We start from the raw sequence: 24,412 nt of genomic DNA on the forward strand, positions 1-24,412 counted from the left end.
ATCAGAGGACGGGAGGGGGACCGTATAAAAATTTAAATTTTGTAATTTTTTATCAATAATTTTTTTTCATCTGAACGGCATTTATGACGAGCGACATCATTTGAAACAATTTTTCTAATTGAAAGTTGTCTCTGTAAAACCAACAACAGTTTAGGAAATAGTCAATTGGACAACGATAAGAGTAGATACCCTGTATAATAAAATGACACAGAAGAGCATAATGCATGATCATATACATAACTTTATATACAATATATCGGCTCAAAAATATGCATTAGAATAAAATATGTAGACCGGAACTATTACTCTTTTATAATTCTCTGAACCAAAAAATATTTTTCTTATAGATGCAGCTATCATTACGGGGAAATAACATTAAAAGCTTTTCTGCTTCGACTATAAAAAACACTATATGTTTTTGCTGAAAAGAAAACATTTCGAGGAAAAAAAACCAATATTTTTTTCAAACTTCATCTTCGTCCTCATCTTCATTGTTACTATCATCATTTGGCTTCAAGCTGAAAAAAGTCAAGTTTTTATGTAACTATAATATGAAATAAAAAAAAATAGTGAAAGACAAGAAAACAATATATATGTTACGATAAATGTGGTAAATTGGTTGTTATACAAATAACCGGTTACTATGCATACTTACCAATCGGCTTGGTAATCCTGATAAATTTATCACTTTTACCGGCGAATATACACAATACCCAAGCGTTGTTGGTGAGTTTGATGAATACCAAAAAAATTATCATTTTTACCGGAGATTATGCATAATTACCAAGTGTCGTTGGCAAATTTGATAAATACTTAAAATTTATCGCCTTTATCTGTGATTATGCACAATACCAAAGCTTAATTGGTGAATTTGATAAATATGAAAAAAAGTTCCAAATGAGTCTAGTATGTTTGACATGTCGGGATCCGATATAATGATAAGAAATTTTTCTTAGAGGGAAATTTTTTTTTAAAGGGATTTAGGAAAATTCAAACTTACCAAAATGATTTGCGATTACGCATAATAACCGCATTTATCACATGTTCCGTAACACACACATATATATATAGAAATTTCACTCAGAGGTGGCACTTTAAAACGAAAAACTTAACACAACACATAAAATGCAACACAAACAGCGCGTAATTAATGTTTATGACATTTTGCTTTACATAAAACTATCATATCGTTTCAGTGTAGGAGCGCCTTTTTTAGCTTGGCTACATCTAACTGGGTGAAAGGGCGCTCAATGCAATGCAAATCGATCGTTATAAACATTGATTATGCACTGTTTGTGTTGCATTTTATGTGTTATGTTGAGTTCTTTGTTATACAGCACCACCTGTGAGTGAAATTTGAACTTTTTTAGAAATATATTATAGATATAGATATATATATATTCTCTTCGCTGCAGAGATATAAAATATGTGTACCTTCATTTTAACGGTTTTTAAATGGTTTCAAATATTTTTAATGATTCTTTTTTCAAGTTAAGACTTAAGGTATGCGTAAGAGTACCCAAAATTAATTAATTAATTAATATTTCTCAAAGCTTTTTTTTTCATTTTTAAAGGGTATTTTGACACATAATATAAATACAAATCAATCGAAATTTTTTTTAATGGTTAGTTTTGTCTCAGGTTTTAAAAGGTTATAAAACCTTTAGGCTATGATAATTATTTTAGTGCAAACTACACCTTTTTATGTGAATTGATTGATTTGTTACTGATTTTTAAAATGTGTCCAGAACTACTCACATCCACCCTGTATTTCGAAAACATTATTTACCATATTTGCTGTCGTAATTATTTTCGTCGACTATTTCTATTTTCTATGGGAAAATAGTGTTGAACACACTTGTATCTTATAGGCTGACACTGATTGAGTGCAAAAATTTGTACAGAAGAAAGGGGATTCGTCTTACATTCCGGAAAACAAAAATTTCAATCATCTTAAAAAATGCATGAATTAAAAAAACAAATCGTATGTATACTTACTTATTTAAAGTTCTTCTTAAATTTTTTATTTGCTCATTTTTTGCGGCTAAAATTTGCTTCATATTCTGATATGCAGTAGTTTCGCTGAACTTATGTTCTAATTCCTACAGCAGTTAAAGAGAATAAAGGAAATTATATGAATAATATCAGCTTTGAAATAAATGAAATAACACGTTTGAAAAACATGCTCAAGAGATTAACATATTGCAGATAAAATAATAATTCAATGTATTCAATGCATAAAGTAAAAACGTTTTTAAAAAATATATTTACAAATAAAAAAAAACCCGATTTTTTTCAATTCTGACCAGTAGATAGACCATTTGTCATTTTGTCATTTCTTAAAGATGTTGTCAAACAAAGAGAGAATTTTTTTTACTTTATATTTCAATATAAAAAATTTCAATCAATTGAATCCATTAAACCAAAAAAATCAGACTTTTCGAAAACATATCTTTGATTTTCAGGGGCAATTTCTCTCAGCAAACTTCTCGCAATTTATTTCTCCTGGTTTTTAAAAATTAGAATTAAAAAATCGGAATGCTAAATTTATACCATAAAAATTAACATCAATAGGGAATCACTCAAAAATTTAGAATAAAGGAAGAAAGAATTTCCCAAGAGAGGAATGTATATTTAAAGCACTTTGTTAATAGTAAGCATAAAAATTATGTGCAATATTCAAAAGAAAAAAAACTGATATTTATATATTTATTTACTTTAACAGTCATCTGACACTGCTCTTCAGCTTGAGACAGACGTTGTTTGGTTTCCTCAAGAGTTTTTTGCAAGTTTTTTTGCATAGCAATTTTCTCTTCAACTTCCTGAAATATTTTTTTAAAAATAATTATAACTATATGTATATTAATACACAAAATTATATAAACTTTTTCCTATTCAATTTTTTCTGTCAACTGCATACACTCTGAATTTCATTTATTTTCGACGCGACATAGTTTAGTGAATTACATGTAAAAAGAAAATACGTAAAATGTTATGTCACCTTATAATTTCATTATGTATTTTAGATTTTTCAAAATAATTGAGAGGTCCGAGCCGCCCATACTGCGGAACGAGCAAACACACTAGAAAGAATGTGTTTGGAAAGATCCTACATAGAATAGGAAATAGTTAAGTAAGAAGTGTAGCAAGTTTTGACACATGTCCGACAGAAAATTTACTATAATACCAACTAATGCAGAAAACTACCGGTCACCTCGTTCTGGTACACTTCCGACCACAAAAGAATAAATGTGACACACACACACAAATAAATTAAAATACCGAACTTTAGACTCCAAAAATGATAACTACGTAAATGTCGAATGAAAAATTAAATTTAAAATGAGTATAAATATGCAATAGAAAATATTAAATATTATCTCTCCAGAATATATTTTAGAGAGAGAGAGAGATAGATGAAATTTTCTAATGCTTGCAAATGTTGCTATGTTTCTCTACAATATCTGTTAATCACGAGAAATATAATGATACAGTATTTAATTACGCCGTATAATAATAATTGAAGCGACCTTCATTTTCTTCTGATTTCTATCTCACCCAATTTTTAACAGGACACGCAGGGCCGGATTAAGACGTTTGAAGGCCCTAAGCACTTGAATGGCTTTGGTGACCCCCCCCCCCCCGGTCTCCAAAATTATATTTTACTTAATATTGAATCTACAAATTTAAAAAAATGAAATTTTATACTTCGGAAGTAACTAATCTCTAAGGCAGAATTATGATGTGAACATTTCTAAGCGCGGACATTGAAAGTATCCCCCACCCTTTTTTTCCTACTTGCAAAGTCTTTTATAATATACATCTCCAGGTTTTTCTTCTTTTTTTTGTAACATCTTTGGAAATTTTTGGAATTTTTCTTCCATATTTTCAAAAAAAAGACAGACCTTAAATTTTTAGATTTTTTTTCAAAATCTTTTGAAAGCATTTAAAAGATATTAAAGCATTATGATGTATTGAAAGCATTATAAGATATTTTCTCCCATCGACTGCTTGTTAGGATTTCGTAAACCGGCTACAATGATTGTGAACCACAGTCATTGGGTATCTTTCCTTTCTGATATATTTCCGAGTTGTAATCTATATCTGTTAGCATTTCTTTTACTTCTATGGTAGATCAAACTAAGGTGTTTTTATACTCATATCCTAGGGGCTTTAGGTCAAACCACAAAAGGTTGGCTGTCGACTGTGTATAACCTATGTGGACGCACGGAGCAACAGATCAGGGGTAATGAAGAAAAATAATTACAAAAATTGCAAAAAAAAAAAAAAAAAAAAAAAAATAGAGAAAAAAGTTTTTATGCAAAATTTCAAACTATGAGCGTACTGGACTGAGGGATTCGAAGAGAAAACAGTGATTTTTGACGCATTTCATCAAGCTGGGAACACAGCAGCGAGTTTTCAGGATTATTTTACTAATGCGCTTTATACGCAAAGGGGGGGGGGGCGAAACTGTCTCGAACGGGTAACGATAAAATAATTCTCCTGGATTCATCATCACCCATTCGCGCCCCATTTATTACCCCTGAAACCATGCAGTTGATCTGCCAATGGCCATAAAGATTTGAACATTTTTAAGTTCACGTCCTTATTCTACAGAACTTGACTTACTCTTAATGTGTGGGTCTCAACCGGACACAGCCGTGTCCCGCCTCAAGGGTAAATAAAGTATAAATGAGAGCTCCTCGGGTTGTGTCCATGGCCCCCACATTCTAGAGCGGGGCCACTGGGCTGGAGACTGGGGCGGGCCCCAGATTAGACTTTTCACGGGCTCATGACAATTTGATCTGTTAACAATTTGCGACAGTTAGTGTCAAATTGGTAGGCAGGTATTTTTAGCTGGTGAGGGGGGAAGGGTCTCAGAAAAATCAGTTTGCCCAAGGTCCCTATGATGCTGTTGAGAAGGCCCAAACTTACTTTATGGAAGTTGCACAAAATATCATTCCAAAAACTTACCATTAACGCGAACTCTACTTTGCAATATTGTTAGTTTATCTGCCTTTATGCTATCCTTTGGATGGCCATACCATCAATTGAAAATTGCAGGATTTTTTGCCGGATGCTGTTGCCTATATATATTTTTACGTATTTATATTCTAATTTTTTTGTTTTTAAGTATTTATATACTTGCAAATTAAAAAAGTAATGTATATATTTTTATAAATATAAATAAATAAATAAATATATATATATATATATATATATATATTTTTTTTTTTTTCTATCTCAGATTCTATTTATTTCTGTAATGAAAATCGTCCTGATTAGGCTGGGGATTTTTCACAATTGGCATGGTTATAAATATTTTTTACGAGAGAAATTACATTATCATGTAATTTTGCAAAATCAAAAAAAAGAATTGTTTTACAGTGTCTTGAAAAATTTAAAAAAAAGTGAAACATACCGCTTCCAATTCGTTTTTCAGTTCTTCAAAATTACTCATCTTCTGCTCAATAATTTCAACCTGACGAAGTAAGAAAGGCATTCAATAGTATTGGTATTCAATTATCTAAAATAAAGTACAGCAGTTCATGCATATCGTGTACAAAATATTTCAATATGTTGAATTTAACTTTTTTTCCATCCAAACTGATGACTAGAATGCAAATGTATTTATTTGTGAAACGAAAAAAATAAATATTCTTAACATAATTATACCTGCTTTGTTCTCAAATTGGATATTTCTTCATGAGCTTCCTCCAATGCTTTGGAAATGGCAGATTTTTCTTCTATAATTTCAATAGCCTTAGAAAAAACATAAAAAGAGTATTAAAACTTTCTTTGTGTCAGTTTCAGACGAAATTTTCATCTTAATAAATTGAAGTCAGTTTAAAATCACTCGTCAGTTTTATTTCACTGCATGAAAAGAAAATAACTTCTTCACATCAACCCATGCTGTCATGTTTTACAAAGACAGTAGAATCCCGTTATAGCGCCCGCCCACCTTTTTCACGCCAACCCGCTCAGCACCAGAAAATTTCAGTGAACAAATTTTTCATTTCTAGTGATTACACGTGTTGAACCTTGATTCGATACTATAACACTAAACTTGTTATTGCGCCAGAAATTCTGCGAAATAAATGGTGGCTCGGGGTAAAATTCAGAGTTCGACTGTACCTACAACCAGTAACGATTTACTATAAATCACCACAGAATTATAATTTATGCAAGCAAACGATAAAATGAAACGATGAAACTCTCCACCAATTATACGAAGAGTGAATACAAAACGAAGATAATTTCGGAAAGAAAAGCCACTTTGGACAAGTCACAAAGTGACTTTTCTTTTCGAAATCATCCTCGCTTCATATCCAGTCATCCATACCTTGTATAATTTTTTTAAAAATTTAAAATAATAACGTGGTCCTCACGTATTCCCAAGACATCCGTATAATCTGCCCAGGCCATTTGCACTTCTTAAATGTACATTAGGGTGGATCGAAAAGTATAGGAAATTTTTTTTTCGAAATTACTTTTGGCTTGGGGTAGGAAAGTTGTGTCTTGGGTATATATTAGTTTGCGTAATTTTTTTATTGAAATCCATTCATATCTTCCGGTGTCCCAAGCACCCCAAAAATAGTTAAAAGTTGACATTTTGATGAAAATTTATAAAAAAAAGAATTTTTTCGAAATTACTTATGGCGTGGGGTGGGAAAAAGTTGTCTTGAATATGTATATGTTTCATAATTTTTTTATTGAAATCCATTCATATCTTCTGGTGGCACAAACGCCCCAAAAATAGTTAAAAATTCACACTTTTATGAAAATGTATTAAAAATTTTAAATTAATGAAAAATGTTTATAAATTTTGCAGGGTATTCAGGTATTAAAGTATAAACTTATAAATAATGATAATTTTATAATAATACATAAAGTAGAAATTTAAAAATCAAAGCAATAAATCATAAAACTTATAAAAGTTATATAATGGCTTTTTTAATTGTATTAATTTGAAGATTTACATATTTTTTTGGTATTAAAATGTTTGACATGGCTTCTTGATTTTATCCCATTCAATATGAAGACGTATCTCTTCTTTCTCCACACACTTTTCGACGCCTCAGACACTAGGCGAATGCATCTTTCAACTGCTTAGGTATGGCATGAATATTTTCACCATTCCTTCCAACTTTTACTATACTAAATAATTTTATACATTTCATAATAAACAATCAATGATTTTTATTCTCTGCCTACACTATTTTTCTTGTGAAATAGATTATTTAACTCATTTTTTTAATTTTTATTCAAAATTTGCATAAAAATCGATTTTTGGCAAATATTTAAGTGTCTTGGGACCCCGGTAGAAATTATTTGGAGTTGAAAAAATTTTGCATTCTTGCTAGTATGCTTAAAAGACAACTTTTACACCCCAAGCCGATTCTTTTATTCCCATTTCGATTTTTCGATCTATTTTAATGTACATGTCGGTTTTATGACAGTGGTTTTCAAAAGCCATCGGTTCGAGGTATAAATAAATAGCCGTGTAACAGTAAATCGGTTAAGAATCAGTTTTAATAAGACCGGTAACATTTGTGTGAACCAAAAAAGCTCGCATAACCCCGTCATACAGTGATCTCCCAGTTATAAGTTTATCTCACTTATAAAACGGTTTTCTGCACTCCCGCTCAAAGATATAGGAAAATAATGCTATTCACTTATACGACTCTTCGCCTTATGCTTCTTTTTTCTTGTTACCTTGTACCGACGCATAAGTGAGATATCACTGTAATATCTGCAATACTGTGACATTATAATTGTGATTCATTATAATTGTGGTATATCTGTGTATGTGTCAGATATGTTTTCTTATAATTCTTTCTTCAATTACTAGGATTCCTTCAGATTACTTGATATATGATAGTGTATGATTTCTCTCTGTGTATATACATATTTGTGTTGTTTTTACACTTCTTTCCGCTGTGCATAAATAGATAGATATTTAATAAAGAAATTAAATAAAAAAATTTTGGCTTAAAGTGTTGGTACATTGAATTTCTAGAAATGTAAATCTGTATTTACGCACTTTATTCTGCACATCTTTCAATCTGGCACATAACTTTTCATTTTCTTCTTTCACTCGATTTATCTCCTGTAAAAATATAAAATCAAGCGCATCTGAGATATAGTTCTTTCCCAAAATCCATGAATTCATTAACTAGTAAATACAATGCAAAATTAACTAGCAAATACAATGCAAAATTAACTAGCAAATACAATGCAAAATTAACTAGTAAATACAATGCAAAATTAACTAGTAAATACAATGCAAAATTAACTAGTAAATACAATGCAAAATTAACTAGTAAATACAATGCAAAATTAACTAGTAAATACAATGCAAAATTAACTAGTAAATACAATGCAAAATTAACTAGTAAATACAATGCAAAATTAACTAGTAAATACAATGCAAAATTAACTAGTAAATACTACCTATTTCAAAGAACAGCATTATATTCACATTTTTTGAACTCTAAAGAAAGTATACTAAAAACATTTCCTACTGTCAAAGTAAGATTGAGAGGTGCACTATCATCAGAGACACATAAAGGCTTGAGCTTGCTAAAGAAAGTCAAAGAAGAATCTGACATTTTCTTTTCATAATTACTGCTGCATATGTTCTTGTAGAACTGTTCCACTTTTTCCAACATTTCTCTATGGCAAAAATAACCATACAAAAAGTAAAAATTTTAGTTTAATGCACAGATATTAAAATTGTATGGAAGGGGGGGAGGGGTAGCTTACCGTCAAATGAGGTGAGAGTTGCCAAAATTTCACATATTTTGCTGTGACACCATGCCCTTTGACTGAGCGCAACATGATTTTGTATTATTGTTGCACAGATCCAGGTATACAATTATTTTTTAAAATTTGAAATTTCAAGGAATACCTGTGTACGTGAGAGTAGAAATTGTTGGTGACAATATCCACCCCTCATTTGGGGTGAGAATTGCCTTGGCTTTAAGTCATAATAAATCGTACAGTTTCGGTAAGTGGCGGTAACTGCCAGAAAAAGAGGACTTCAAATTTCAAGAGAGAGAGAGAGAGAGAGAATCGTACTTTTCCCTTTCTTCTTATTTTAGAACAGAAGTAATAAGGTTCAATCAAACTCAAATAATGTTTAAAACTTAAAAAATACTTTTTGAACTTAGAATAATGATTCAGACTAGTGAGAAAAATATAAAAATAAAAAGAACGGAAAAAACTGAATTTTTTTTCTCAATTTCCAAATTTTTTAAATTCACCCTGCTTATATGTCCCTCTTCTATCTTTTTTGGGGTGAAAGTTATCCCTGTTAAAACGTTTTACTTTTCTACAGCATAAATATCTGTGTTTCCGAAAAAAACGAATCCTCCCGTTTTCTTCTTCATAACTCTAATAAGAACCTCGTCTTATCCATGAAATTTGTCTTAAGTCTCCATAACTCGAGCAAAAAAAAAATGGTTGCAGTATTTTTCTGTCCTGTATTTGAAAAACAACAAAAGTTTCTAGCACAGTTAGGCTGGTATAATCTTCCAGTGAGAAAACTCCCGTGAGAATACTCACCCCCAAATCAAGTAGAATTCTTCTAATTTTTGAAAATTCATAATTATCTTAATTGGAGCGATGAAATAAGAGAAAAACACTTATCTTTGCTCACAGCAACAGTAGACACTACACACACGGTTGTCAACATCACCCGACAAGGAAGGGAGCAGCTGTTCTAAAAGTAATAAAAGTAATACCAGCATAACAAAAACTGAGTAGAATCTCTTAATTTCCTAAAATCTTTTCTGCATAAAGTTATCATATCATATACAGAGCTTATATCATATACAGATGAATTTGACTAATTCAAAGTTTAGGAATTCCCCTTGAGTTTCCTATTCAATTTGATGTTAAGATTACCTGTTCAATTCGATTTTTTTCCCGCGTGATTTAGATAATTCGAAGTTTTATTCAGATATGACATATGCAAAATGTCTCTTTTCTTATAATTTTCGGCAAATTCTCTCAACTTTCAGTCATCCTTTTCTTTCATTCCGTAGTTTACTGATCCTTTCCAGAATATAGCATGTAACCAATATTGAAAAAATTACAATCAACTTTTTTTGTTGTGGCTTCAAGCAAGCAGCACTGATTTCGTTACCAGTTCTACACTCACACACATACACTAGCTTTTGTCTTTCCGCAATCTGCTGGAAGTTCACTGGATCTTGGATGACTTCATTAGCACCTGCAGATGCATATGCGGTTACTCAGGAAATACGAAAGTGTGTGTGTGTGTTAATCAACTTCACTGCAGACGGAATTGTTAAAAACTGGAGTGATGAAATCCTAGTCCGTCTTTGGTAAATGTATTGGAGTTTCATGTCTCTCTAACGTTACTGTTCGTTTATTTTAGAATATTCATGTAGCTTATTAACATGTCCGCCATGTCCAACCAAGGCTCATACGCTTATTCAACTGTGGGGAAAAAGAAATAAAAAAGCACGTGGTTGCCTTACGGATGCAGATTGTTGAAGAAGTAGAGAACGAAGTCAGATATTGAATCTTCTCATGAAGAGTACGAAAACGAATATAGGAAACCTACAGAGGTTTCTACTCCAACACTTGCAGAAGCTACGGACCAGTTGGAAAAAAAAACGCTGCTGAAGCTTGAAAATCATATCTTTCATTTTCTAAATCAACTTGAAGACTTTGAGCGATAAGCATCCGAAAGAAAGAAAATTAAAATAACAAATTTACAAATGAAATAGTTTTCGTCATTGTGTACGTTTTGTACAAGCATCAGACAGCATTCAATGAATTTTTGTAATCATTGAGAGTTTTTGATTTTTTGTGAAAGTATAGTAGTCCTATATTGATGAAGTGGATGAGTCGAAGTTTTTTGCTAACTAAGTTACATCATTAAACTAAGTTCAACTATAAATGTGTTGGCACACGTTCAAGCAAACAAATAAAAGACTAGAAAAATAATGACAAATTTTTCTAGGAATATTTTAGAGCTAAATTTGGATTTTTCCGCCTTTTGACAATTCTCGCCCCCGTTTAACGGTATCGTATTTTAACGTGCATAAGGAACCCTTTTTTGCCAAAAATTGGGTTCTAAAAATAGGAGGGGTTTATATGGTTGTTATAAATGGATAGTACTATAGATGTATCTTTTCAACTTTTTTTCTCAAAATTATTAGCCTGAAAATCGGGGGGGGGGGGGAGCGTTTCTTATAAACGTTTAAATACGGTACATTTTGCTATATCATAAAAATGAATTTAAACAAGCTATACCAATTAACACAATCAAAACTAGCGGAAAAATAATAAACATTTTTTAAAACACCAACTTGTTTTCCAGCTCTGATGTATCTGACTGTAGATTCAAATACCACTGCTCTGCTTGACTGCAGAGCTGACAAAGGAGGAGTATAACCGTATGCATAGCATTCATGATATCCGACTTTACATCTTCAACGATCAGGCAGCTCAGATCGTCAATTATGCCTTGCACTTCCTCGCTGGTGAAAGTATCCTCCATTACCCTACATTTTTTTAACGAGAATTTAGAATCGAAGCTCGAAAACATAAAGCAATAATATCTCAGAAATATTTACAAAGTCTGCATTTATCTTTCGAGATCAAATTAATTTTAAAAACATGCTGAACCTGTGGTAAATTTTCATTCGTGTTCTCAACAATTATAAAAAAATAGTGAAATATATGAAAATTATACCTATTAGTTTTTACATGTATTCAACAGAAATTGCGAAATTTATATTCAACTATTCTCATATAATCTTTGTACAAAAATTTATTTAAAGAAAGTTTCCTCAAGTATGTATGTACATGTTGATGCCGTTCCTTAAATGAAATGTGAATATTTAATAAAATAATTATATATAAGGTGAATGAGAGATTATAGCACATTGAATGTTAATCATATTTTTGAAATGATCATATCAATTATTGAAATGATCATATGAATTTTTGGAATGAACATACCATTTTTTGTAATGATCAATTCATTTTTTTGATACATTAAAGCTTATTAAAAATTTCTTTAGCGTGATTTTTTCAAATTCAATGAGTGTTGGTTTTATATCAACATACAGACAACTGAGATTTGCATTTTTCTCACTATCTAATCTATTGAATCAAATCTCTATCAAATCTAATTAAACTTTCATGTCTTGGTTTAATTAAGTTTAATATGTATGAATTTATAGATAATTTTTTCCAGAAAGAACGAAATAAAAAAAATTTACACACGAAATAATTAGCAACTCTGATAAATAAAACATCTTATTTTCTCATGCGCTCTACAATTACCTGCAAGTTATTTGATTAATTTAAAAAATCTTTCAAAAATCTCCTTCTCTCATCGATAATTTTATTTATTTAGATTTTTTTGAATACAAATAATTGGTATATTGCAGGAACATCAAATGGAATGCTCTAATCAATGTGATTCATGAATGAAGCAGCATATCTTGACGTATTTCAGATTCTTGTTAGTATTAAAATGTAATCACTCTCTCGAACGTAGCGTAAATATACTTGCCTGGAGAGCTTGAAATTGTCAAATGATTCTTTTAAAGTTTTCAAGCTTCTTTCCTTCTGATAATTGGCAAAACGCACATAGCTGGTCAAAATGTTGTGATGGAACTCATTTAATCCTAACTCATTAGCCTGTTTTATCAATCATGAAAAAAGATTAATAATATTTTAGTGTAAAATAAGTATTGCCTGTATATACGACAGTTATAACATATATATTATGAAATAAACTACTTGATAAAATAGCACAATGTTAGTTATCAGGAAAAGAAATTGCAAAACAAAAACATGAAAAATATTTCTTTAATAAGAAAAATATTTAAAAAACAAATATGAAGTCTATATATGTAGAATTGAAGTTTAAATAATTCATTTTTCCTAATCTTTAGGCAAGTGAAATCACATTTTTGATTGATTATTTCATGTGATCATCTTATATTGGACCTAACACTATTATAAAAAAAACCAACTTGCTTAATATACTATTAGTATATAATTTTGAATTTTTTAGAATTTATGAAGTGAGAAACACTGTGAGCTACAACCTTACTTAACTATGCTTAGAAAAGTTCATGCTTTTTACAATATAAAAAAACATGGTCGTGAACATGAGATTTTGCTTGTCATTGTTCTTTAGGACGTATTATAGACCAAGTCGTTCTTGTTATAATTTAGGGATTTAATTTTTTTGGGAGTTTTTTAAGTTCACATTACTTCAATCAGATCTTTTCTGACAAAAAATAAGCAAAACCTAGAACTATTTTTAATTGCTCACCTAATAGTTTTAATGTAAACAATTATTCTGGTTTATGTATCGTCCTGGATAATCTATAAATCGTGCTGCAAGTTTAGTTACAGCTAATGCACTAATAAATAACAATGTATTAGATAAAATGAAATAACAACAAAAAAGAGCGCCAATTCATTCCACTCGTGATTGTATATGGAACGCTTATTTCAGAAACCCCTTAAGTACAGAATTTCAAATTTTGAGACATTTGAGGAAACTTATAGTTGCACTAATGAATACTGCACAAAATGAATACTTCAAGAACGTCAAATGTGGGTACACAGATCATTGTGCAGTGGATTTCAAATGTGTGAAGCATCAATCCACTACAAGAAACCAGTATAAACTCAATTTCGAATTTTTTGTTACTTATGAGGTTTCTTAAATAAATGATTCATATGTACGAAAAGGTATGAAATCATATCATTCTGCCAGAGATACACGTGAGGATTTCATATTGTACTAAAACATATATTGTAATTGAGTGTTTAAATTACATGTTCTGACTAAAACTTCGACGGTCATAATGGTTAAATTCTATTTCCCCCGCACTCACATAGTATATTTTATATACCAAAATAAAAGAATATATTGTAATATCAAAATTTTTGTTATAATATGATTAGTGAATTAAAATGAAAAAATAATTTTTCATTTTTGATTTTTTTGTATTTCATCTAAAAGATATCGGGATAAATGATTTCACAGCAGAATTTATCCACTGATAATGGTTGTTGTGTCTGGTTGCTATGGCAGCTGACAGCACGGCAGCTGAATAAATCTTCTTTTTGTATTATTTGGTTATAAATTACAAAGAAATCTACCTGGAAGAAAATAAACATTAAAAAAACATACCATGGTCACACGATTAAGAGAAATTAATCCAAATACAAAGTATTTTGATGTGTCTTTCTGTTCAAAAGCCGGTATTCCTCTTCGCACATACGCGCATGGCTAGTAAAGCAAGCAGAGAAACCAAACAGCGATATGATTCGATACTAGGGCTTTACCTCTGCTTTGTGACAAATTATGACGTAATGTGGTGGTGCTGCGTGGTCTTCGGCATATGCACATTAACAAAACGGGTTATTTCGTCTTTTGCAGAATTCATCGTGGTTTTATTGGAAACAAATAAGACAATAAAAATAATAAAATAAATAAATACTGCAATCGAAAAAAGGCACAGTTTCCATTTATATTTCATATAATCCCGGTTCCTGTATGCACTAGATGTAGTTATGATTAAGTGACCATATTTCATCGAGGATAACTCGGAATTTTGTCGTGAGATTGTTTTCCCCATATAAGTACTTTTAATGCCTTTTTGCTGAATCGTAGAACTGAACACTTATTTTTTTTCTTTGTTCTCTTCTGGCTGAGGCTGGAATTTGCTTCTTATGTTTAACAGAAGTCCTTTGAAGTTCGCTTACCAATCTGTTGCATTCTTCAGTTGTCGTCAAATTATAAACATTCTCTCTTCTGTCGCCTTCCCTCGTTTGGATGAAATTCCAGAATTAACACATGATCTCTATTGACCATTTACAAAATCGCATATTTATTAAAGTGCTCTTATTCTCGGCGTGACGCACACTTCTCGGCGCGAACGTTTAGGATAGGAAGGTCAGACTCTCTTCTCTCCGCCGGACAGACCCGGTTTTCTTTGAAATTCAGTTTGAAAACTAATATAATGCACTACACACGAGTTTTCCTGCTACGAGGTGCTCCCAAGGGCAGGGGATGATGGTGGGTGAGTGTTGTGTTTTTTTGGTATTTTTTAATTGGCTTTTTTCAGTATCTTTTGGTCATATGTTTTTCAATTTTTGTTATAATTTCTATTATAACAAACTATATAACAAATAACTTTTTGTAATGTGTTTTTTTTTTTCGTTTTCATTGAATTCCTATATAATGACTGAAGTCGTAGTTTAATTTTTAAAAATGGTTTTATTTATGAATTGAGCGAAAGAGAGGGAGAGAGAATTAATGATGTTTTTTAAACTATGTTTGAATGCTTAATAACTGAATAAAGTATAGGCAAAATTACCGCCAAAAAATCACGTCAGCATGAAATAAAACAAAATTCCATTTAAATTCATACCTATTGCAGCAAGATTAAGTCACATATTTGCAGTAAATTAGGTAAATTATATTTCACAAGAAAGGAGTTGATTCTTTGTAATTGTAGTTACAAAGTTCAGCAAATTATCATCATGCGCGATATTTCAGTGAGATAATCATTTCAAGTAAGTTTGGTTGATATCAAAAGGGAAAACTGCGAAAATACGTAAAGAAAGTCAAAAAAATTCCAAAAAAAAAAATAAAAATAAAAATACGGGTCACATGGTCACCTTAAAAATGATACATTTTCGTCAAGCTTTCATCCCGCAAATTACGAGTATATAATTAGATTAATCCCGTAAAAAAAAGAAAGTATTTCATGAGATTGATCATGGCTACTAAATACTACTGTGCAATAGAACCCAGAAAAGTTTCCTTGACGTTGAGACAATTACAATAATCAATAAACAGCCCTTCTCCATTATTCGATAAGCTTTTGAATTTAGTACTTATTGGGAAAACCTAGTCTTCTACAGATCTTATTTATCTCATCGTCCCCCTTTACAGGGAAAAATTCCATCGTGACAACGAAAATCCATTTAAATACTTTTTTTGTATATAGTGTACATAAGATACAATTTCTCTCCTATCCTACTGTGTAGATTGATCTTTGTCTACTCCTATCCAGAACTTGTTCTGCATATCTGCATTTAAAAATGATACCAAATTATCTGAAATATACTTCAACAAATGAGATTTATTAATTTTTTCCGGTTATAGTTTGGCAGTTTTCTATAGCATATACCCCAGCAGTACAACGACATAGTACATTATCTGGACCATATTGTTATATATCGAAATGTCAGAGGAATATCAGATGTATATATATATAACTATGATATAAACGATCTCATCCTATATGGTGCAAATTAGTTATGATATTAATTGATCAAGTCTTTAATTTTTCAGTCGAATATGCATTTGATTCCACGTGAATAATCTTTACTTTGAAAGACAACAACTTGGAACAATAAATTATTTTAATATAGTTTGAAATACATAGATCTATATCATGAACCTGACAAAGATCTATATCAGATTCACGATATAGACCTGATATAGATCTATCTTAGGAGACATACTGTAGATCTATATCCTGAACATGACATAGATCTATATGCTGAACATGACATAGATCTATATGCTGAACATGACATAGATCTATATGCTGAACATGACATAGATCTATATGCTGAACATGACATAGATCTATATGCTGAACATGACATAGATCTATATGCTGAACATGACATAGATCTATATCCTGAACTTGACACAAATATATATATATCAGATACACAATATGCTGATATATTAACATATTGTGCCTTCAAATAAAAATTTGGAGAAAATTTAGAGTCGAGTGTACAATTTTTTGTTTTAATGGAAATTAAAAACGTTTGCATAAACGTTCATATGAAATTTTGATTTTAATAGAATAAATTATGTGGATATATGAAAATCATTTCATCAATTATAATTGAATCCTTACTGTGTATGTTTTACATCGTAGATGTTGGCATTTTAGGAGGAGCAAGAACTTATCCACCATAGCTTTAATTGCCACTTTATAATAGCACATAGTTTTTAATTTAAAAAAAATTGCTCTTGTTTTTGTTGTATAAGTGTGTGTGTGTGCTTGTTCTTCTCTTTTAAAATTATTTATTACTATTATTTCTTTTAGATGTTTTGTTCATTTTTTACCATACTCTGAGAATTTTTAACTTTTTTTTTTGTTCTATTATATAAATTAATAATTTTAAATAAATAATTAATATATAATAAATATAATGTATATATATTTAATAAATTTTGTATAATATAATTTCCTTAATTATAATGTAATTTTTTCATTAATGATAAATATCTCATATTTTTCTTTTGTAATTTTTCAGCATACATGAAAATTAATAAATTTGAAATACAATTTTTTTGAAATACAAATAAAAAACTATTACTAGTAGAATAATGTTATAATAGCATTCCGTAGCCAGTGCTGTTGTGGTGGGTTGGTTAGGCATGTAGTCAGAGATGGGAAGAGTCCAGCGTGTATGGATTCAAATCCGTAAAAACTAAAGACGACATTTTATTATTTCTGAAAGGGCGCCATCTATCGTCCAAAAGTTGAAGTACTTGCATATATATCAGCACACACACACACATTCACTATATAGATCTATTTATCTCTGACTATGCCTTTTTTAGCCAGAACGATATCGTGGACCAATATAGATCAATATTGGAAACTGAAATTTTACGATATAAATCTATATCTTTGTGCTACTTGGGTACAGGGTGACAGAAAATAACTGTATGCAACTTTTTTCCAGATGATCTTTTCATTAATTCTGATTACAACAAATTGACAACTCATAACATGCGGACATATACATTTGTTAACAACCACATTAACTTGAATTTAAAGTAGCTGCCTTTGACGATACAAAGCTTCAAAAAAATTACAAAATTTTGATATTCGCACCGTATACCTCTTCCTTAGAAAGTTTATCCCATTCTCGACTAAAAGCTTGCTTTAGCGATGTTAAACTTTGTTAGCGCTTAGCAAACAAGCCCTGTTCTTCAAAATGGACCACGTGTTGTGATCCACGGAATTGAGATTAGGGTGAATATGATGGCCATTCAGCAGATGTGATGGAATGAGGAAAATGAGCTTTACACCATTGCCGAGTACCTTTTGCCCTGTGCGCTGGCGCTAAATCTTGTTGGATGTCTAAATGTCTTTTACAAAATGCTTTTGAGCAAAAGCTTACAAAATAACTTTCTAGTAAAGATTTGATCGGTTTCAGAGTTCTTTCCCACGAAAACAAGAGGTGTCTCTCCACTGGAATAAATTGTATCCGAAACCATAACGGATTGAGGATTTTTACGTTATTGAACAACGGCTGATGATCCTGGAATATCTGAAAACCAGTGTCTATCGTTTTGATGATTGTGCGCTTGCTCAAATGTGAACAGCTTTTCATCTGTGAAAAGAATGTTCTCCATCTGTTGCCAGCGGCTCGACGTAGCAGTGCACGACATCTTTTTAGCCGTACTCACTCGCTTATTTTCATCAATAAGGTGTTGATACTTTCAGAATTGGTAATCCATCAGTCCCAATTCTTCCGCTTTTTCGAGGCTTAGTTCGTCCTGGACTGGAGTATGCTGTAAGGTTTTGGAGACCATACCTACAGAGGGACATAGACTTGGTTGAAGGGGTGCAGAGAAGAGCTACGCGTGTCCTTATTGGCACACAGGGCTTGAGTTATGAAGAAAGACTTCATTTTTTGAATATGTTTACATTGGATGAACGCAGGTGTCGAGGAGATATGATCGAAGTGTTCAAAATTTTCAATGGGATGGATAGGATGGACCATGAACTTTTAGTACACCGCCAATCGACTGCTTTTACAAGGGGACACCAGTATCGATTGGTGAGGGACAATGCAAGGTTATGGTGTCGCAGGGAATTTTTCTCCAATAGGGTTGTTAATAAATGGAATAGCTTACCCCCGGAGGTAGTAAATTGTAACACAATTGACACGTTTAAAAAGAAATACGATAAACATGTTGGGGTAAATCGAGAAGCTATCCATTCTTAGAATAAGACAACCATAAGTATTCTTTATAGGCATTGTATAATATTTTATCACGTGTATATATTGTTTGTAATTTGTGTTAATTGCATTTTTAATTGGGTTGCTGTATTTTTGAAACATATGATATCCATATTTTTATGGGCATCTTTTTATCAGCCACCTCGTTGGGCATTTTGCCTGTTGTGGCGTTGTATTTGTATATTTGTATTTGTATTAATTCTAGTTTTGCTGTCAAACGAACAGATTCTTGGTTAATGTCAGTTTCCCAGACGACCTTCCTCATTCAAAATAACACATTTTTTGATGAGCTGGCAGTTCCTAATTTTGTTGACAGTTCTTTTTCATCCTCAATCTGCACAGTCACCTTTATGACCTGGCTCTCCTTAAACCGCTTAATTGTCCTTGAGACAAGTGAACGGGCAATACCAAGAGATTTTACAGCGTCACAATTTCGTTTGCCCTTCTGATACAATGTAATAATTGCGATCCTAACATTTTTTGCCAGGTAAAATAACGCGCAAAATACTTATTGAAATCACAAATTATACTTATTTCTTATTAATATTATTAATATTCTTCAACATTACTGCAACAGATAAGAAAATTAATCAAACTTTCACCAGACACAGCGTTAGAAAATTTGTATACATTTATTTTTTGTCACCCCCGTAAAAGAGAGTATATTTGTGTTAACAAACACATTTATTTATGCCAATTGTACCGCGGATAGACGTGGCTACTCAGAAATTAAAATCATTGACGCTCAACGTGAGACTAAACAGAGTTCAGAGAGAGAGAGAGAGAGAGAGAGAGTTTGAATTTTTCTCTTTTGAATTCATCCCTTTCATGCGTAAATACAGATACAGATACAAACTTAAAGGCCACAACAGGCAAGTTGCTCAACGAGGTGGCTGAAAAAAAGATGCTCATAAAAAATATGGATGTCAAATATACGTATGTATATTACGTATAAGTTGTATATTTATATATATACAGGGTGCATAGCAAAAAAGGGTGTATGGCTCTTTACTGGAGAACTGTTGATCCTACAGGCATACTTTCAATTAGAAAATGTTTCGAGATAACGGGTAGTACTCAGATATGTCATTCATGTTGCCAAGGGTTGTATAGTTATTAAAATAAAAAAGTTGTGTTTTTACACAGTGCTCGTGTGCCCCGAAACCCAGTTAGGAAGTTGTTTCCCTGTCTCTCCTGATTCCAACTAAAAAGTTCCACGTTTCTACGTGCAATATTCACTGAGATATTTGAATTCGAAAAATAGAGGGAAGATGGGAAAAAACAACGTTAAAAATGCAGGTAAATGCGGTTTTCCGCATCCAATGAAATTTTATGTGTTCAGAGATTTATAAAAAGAGGGGGAATATTAAGTGCCCTTGAATTCGAATACGTTGCACTTGGTACATGGAACTATAATTCGAGTACTTTGCATTTTATACGAATGTTTTATGCAGGGTGTTTTAAAAAGAGTCATGCGATTTAAAAAAAATCTTAACTATTCAGCTTTTAATCCGTTTTGATCAAATAATGTATAGGTAGAAAGAGGGAAATTTCGAGTTTCGTTTTCGAGAAATCGTTTTGTGTTCTAAGCTTCACGAAGTGTGAGTCCGTAACAACTGTTCATCGTGCTTTTCACCAACAATTGCCCTGGTGCTGAACTTCCTACGGCTCAGAGCATTAGGCCAAGGGCGTAGCCAGGGGGGGGGGGACTTGGGGGTCTGGTCCCCCCCCCGAAATGTGAGAAAATGACCGAAAAAAGGGAAAAAGATGGCCAAATCCATTGTTCTGTCACTTTGGTCCCCCCCCGAAATGAAAGTGGGTCCCCCCCCCGAACGAAATTTCTGGCTACGCCCCTGAATTAGGCCATGGTATATACAATTCCGAGACATGGGTTGTCTGTGTAAAGGGAAATCCCCTGGCCGTCCCCGCATGTCAGACGAAAATGTGGAGCGCATCCGACAGAGTTTCGCACGTAGTCCACAGAAATCCACTCGCAGTGGATGAAAACATGCTCGCACGAATTTGACTACCGTATAGACATATGCCGTGCATCCCAAGGTGAACATATTGAGCACCTTTAATTTTTTAATTTGGTTTATAAAATAACTTTATATACGATTAGAGCCATGTAATATAAAATTAATCTTAAGTGTTTTATTCTTGTGAATATTTTTGGTAATATACACAACAAATCGGGTGATTCTTTTTGAAACGCCCTGTATATTCCACCGTAATTAACCATTGTAACTAATTTAAAAATTCTTCTAATTAATTAAATTTCTGTGTGCTAGTGTATGGTTTTAATTAAAAACATGATAACAGCACCTATTTGCATCCGTATATGTAAAAAAGAAAAATTCAGTGCGTTTTTATGTGGGTTGGATCGGTGTCAGAAATTTTCGCTTACATCCCAAGGAATTAAAAAGAATGAACATTTCTTTTAAATAATTTTAACGCGAGAGATTGATAAATTTTTTAACATGAAATCCTAAATAAATACATATTTTTACTCTTATTACGAGATTTCTGGTTAAAAGAGTAAAACATGTCTTTTACATTTGTGTCAACAGAGGGCAGAACTATACCGTGGAGAAAATACGGTGCAAACAAGAATGCGCAAGGATTGATCAGATTTTTTGAAAGATCGAATATGTTCCCGCCTAAACATTACTAATATAGAAATCATTCAACACATGGACCTGTTTGAATACACACTTTATTCTGAATACATATTTGCTGATTCCGCTATTAGCTCGTGATCATTGCAAATGAAAGTGACGTTATGAGTCGAAGATAATTTCATAAAAATTCAAATCATGTGCGACAGACTGTACATACTGTGTATAATATTGCCTACTTTAAAAATCTTATACGATTTTCGGTGACCGACTTGATAATGTACTATTTATTCATAAACATCTCGGAAGTATTCAAATCCGGAAAAATGAAAACCAGAATAAATTCAAATGGAAAAGAATGGGCGAAAATGAAGTAAAGATAAAAAACAGAAATACAGGGAATCTCTACACGCAGCTTGAATTCACGATTACTTTTCCGTACAAAAATTCATGTGTCAGATAGAAACTGTATAGTTTTCTATAGAACTGGCTCTCGCAGGGCCTTTCCAGAGAATTAAAGTGAGTTTGCACAGGGCCGTGTCTTTTTTAACCCATGGGTCTCTTGGAAATGGCCCGGGGGGGGGGGGGCTAGTCTCGTTATGATGGAATTAGTTACTATGATTTTCGAGAGTTTGTATAGAAATTCGCAGGAGCGGGTACACTTCGTGCTCTAGTTAAGGCCCCCCGTAAATATAACTTTACCGGAGGCCATAGTGCTGTTAAGACAGGCTTTGGGTACGCACCGTACCTTCAATACCTTACATGTTTCAGTAGGTGAGAGAAATTCGAGGAATGACATGCACGATAAATGTAAGCGATAGGCCTAGACAGGATGCATATGAACGTTCATTTATCCTTAAATAACTCATGAACCGTTGATCCTAGAAGTATACTTCCAACTGGAAAAAGTATCCAAATAACATGTAAATCGCTCAGATACGTTAATCATATTACAAAAGGTTGCATAGTTATTTAAATGAAAAAAAATAATTTTCATTTAAAGATTTCAAGTTCCCAAATGCAATATTGGCTGAGATATTTGAATTCAAAAATTTCCGAAAATGGGGGAAAGAACATCATATGAAGCGTAGAATGAGTTTGTCCGTTTGTTTATGCGGTTCTTTGATTTTCAGCAATTTCCGAAATAAAATATCTAAACGAATATTACATTTGAAAACAGGGAGTTTATTTTGTTGGGCTCAGAAGAGACAGGGCAACAGCTTTGTAATTAGTGTTTTCAGAACAGGGGAACCATATCAAAAGGTAATTCCTTTATTTCAATAACTACAACACCTCGCAATATAAATGAAATATCTGTGAGGTCTTAACGTTATTTTCATACAATTTCTAATTGGAAGCATGCTTCTAGCATCAACGGTTCGCGAATTATTTCAGGATTAAGGGACTTTCCTATGCACCCTGTATATTGTTGTTGGTAATGGTATGTTGTAACAATACTCGTGGAATCAAAGGGAGGTTAATTCAATCCACTCTTGCAAATTCTTGAGATTTCGGAGATAATCGTGGACAATGGGAATAGACTCCAGGAGTCTAAAATGTTAATTGTTTTTACTAATAAATTATACTCAAAAACGACCAATTAAATTTACTTAAACCCTTTGGGTTCTATACCGAGTCCACCTTGACATAGAACCGCAAGGGGTTAAATAAATTTAATGAAATTCATTGTGATCCACTCTCTAAGAAATATACGCTTAACCCATGCCCCGCGGACCAAATGTGGCCCTCGAAGGTATCTGATGTGGCCCGCCACCTCAAACCATATTCTGCAAAAATGAACCAAGCGGCACATTTACAGATCACTGGAGTGGCCCGTAGCACAATTCCAGAACATTTAAACGGCACGTGGGACGTATCAGATCACTTAAGTAGGCCCATGACACATTCACGAATCACATGAATGACCAGCGGCACAGCTTCAGAACATCTAAGTGGTCCGTGGCACATTTAGACATGCGGCACGTTTAGCGACATGTGGCACATTTTTAGAGCACTTAAGCGAGCTCCAGTGCGGTTCTACATCACTCAAGCTACACGCGGGCCGTTCCCAGATTACTGAAGTGATCCGCGACATAATTACGGATCACATGAGTGATGCGGGACACAGTTCCAGAGCAGTTAAGCGGCCCGGACACATTTCCTGAGCACTTGAAGGATCCGTGAAACATTTAGAGATCGCTGAAGTCGCTCTGTAAGGGATTAATCATTAGGGAGAATGTTAGTTCAGGTGCCCACAAAGATTTTTTTCGTTTTTGCCGCTCCGAGTAAAATGCCATCAAGAAATATTGCACATTTTCATAAAGGGTGGTTGATGACGTAAGCATCATCCAAACCCCCCCCCCTCTTGTCATCAAAAGTTAGCAAATCGGACCCCCCCCCCCGATGTTGACGTAATACTTGAATGACCCCTAATTGAATTTTAATAAAGACAACAAAAAACGTACAGAATGATTGTTTAGTATTTGATTCATGTTGAGCAATTCATTGATTGAATAAAAAATCAATAGACAAGTCTCTAATGCTCCAATGAATTGTTCCTCTCGAATTATCCCGGAAAAGTTCAAATAATAATAATCTCAGTTGAATATATAAAGAGACAGACACATTAATAACTTTTTCGTTCGCGTGTTGGTATCATGAAGGGCTTCATCATAGACGCTCTTCGGAACACGCCATATAAAATTAAACTCTCT

General features: G+C 32.5%; 1 protein-coding gene across 1 annotated transcript; it reads right to left on the bottom strand.

Annotated features, from left to right (window-relative positions):
- Positions 1-190: 190 nt before the first annotated feature.
- Positions 191-14,288, bottom strand: LOC149065804 (leucine zipper transcription factor-like protein 1). Its single transcript, XM_089253428.1, has 10 exons — positions 14,201-14,288; positions 12,560-12,687; positions 11,346-11,540; positions 8,526-8,676; positions 8,045-8,110; positions 5,677-5,763; positions 5,423-5,482; positions 2,718-2,822; positions 1,999-2,102; positions 191-518 (listed from the first exon to the last, which is right to left on the bottom strand). The coding sequence occupies exons 1-10, from the start codon at positions 14,201-14,203 to the stop codon at positions 464-466; spliced, it is 954 nt and encodes a 317-aa protein (XP_089109554.1). The 5' UTR covers positions 14,204-14,288; the 3' UTR covers positions 191-463.
- Positions 14,289-24,412: the final 10,124 nt, after the last annotated feature.

The sequence above is a fragment of the Pholcus phalangioides genome, unplaced genomic scaffold (genome assembly GCF_987345545.1).
Source record: "Pholcus phalangioides strain wild (caught in Gottingen) unplaced genomic scaffold, Ppha-v1.0 ptg000039l_1, whole genome shotgun sequence".
NCBI lineage: Eukaryota > Metazoa > Arthropoda > Arachnida > Araneae > Pholcidae > Pholcus > Pholcus phalangioides.

What these genes read in the sequence shown, in the direction of transcription:
- LOC149065804 (XM_089253428.1), bottom strand. An exon ending in AGTGTCAGATGACTGTTAAA is followed by an intron (nt 2,103 to 2,717) that starts GTAAATAAATAT and finishes TAACTGCTGTAG; the next exon opens with GAATTAGAACATAAGTTCAG. An exon ending in TTAAGAAGAACTTTAAATAA is followed by an intron (nt 519 to 1,998) that starts GTAAGTATACAT and finishes GACTTTTTTCAG; the next exon opens with CTTGAAGCCAAATGATGATA.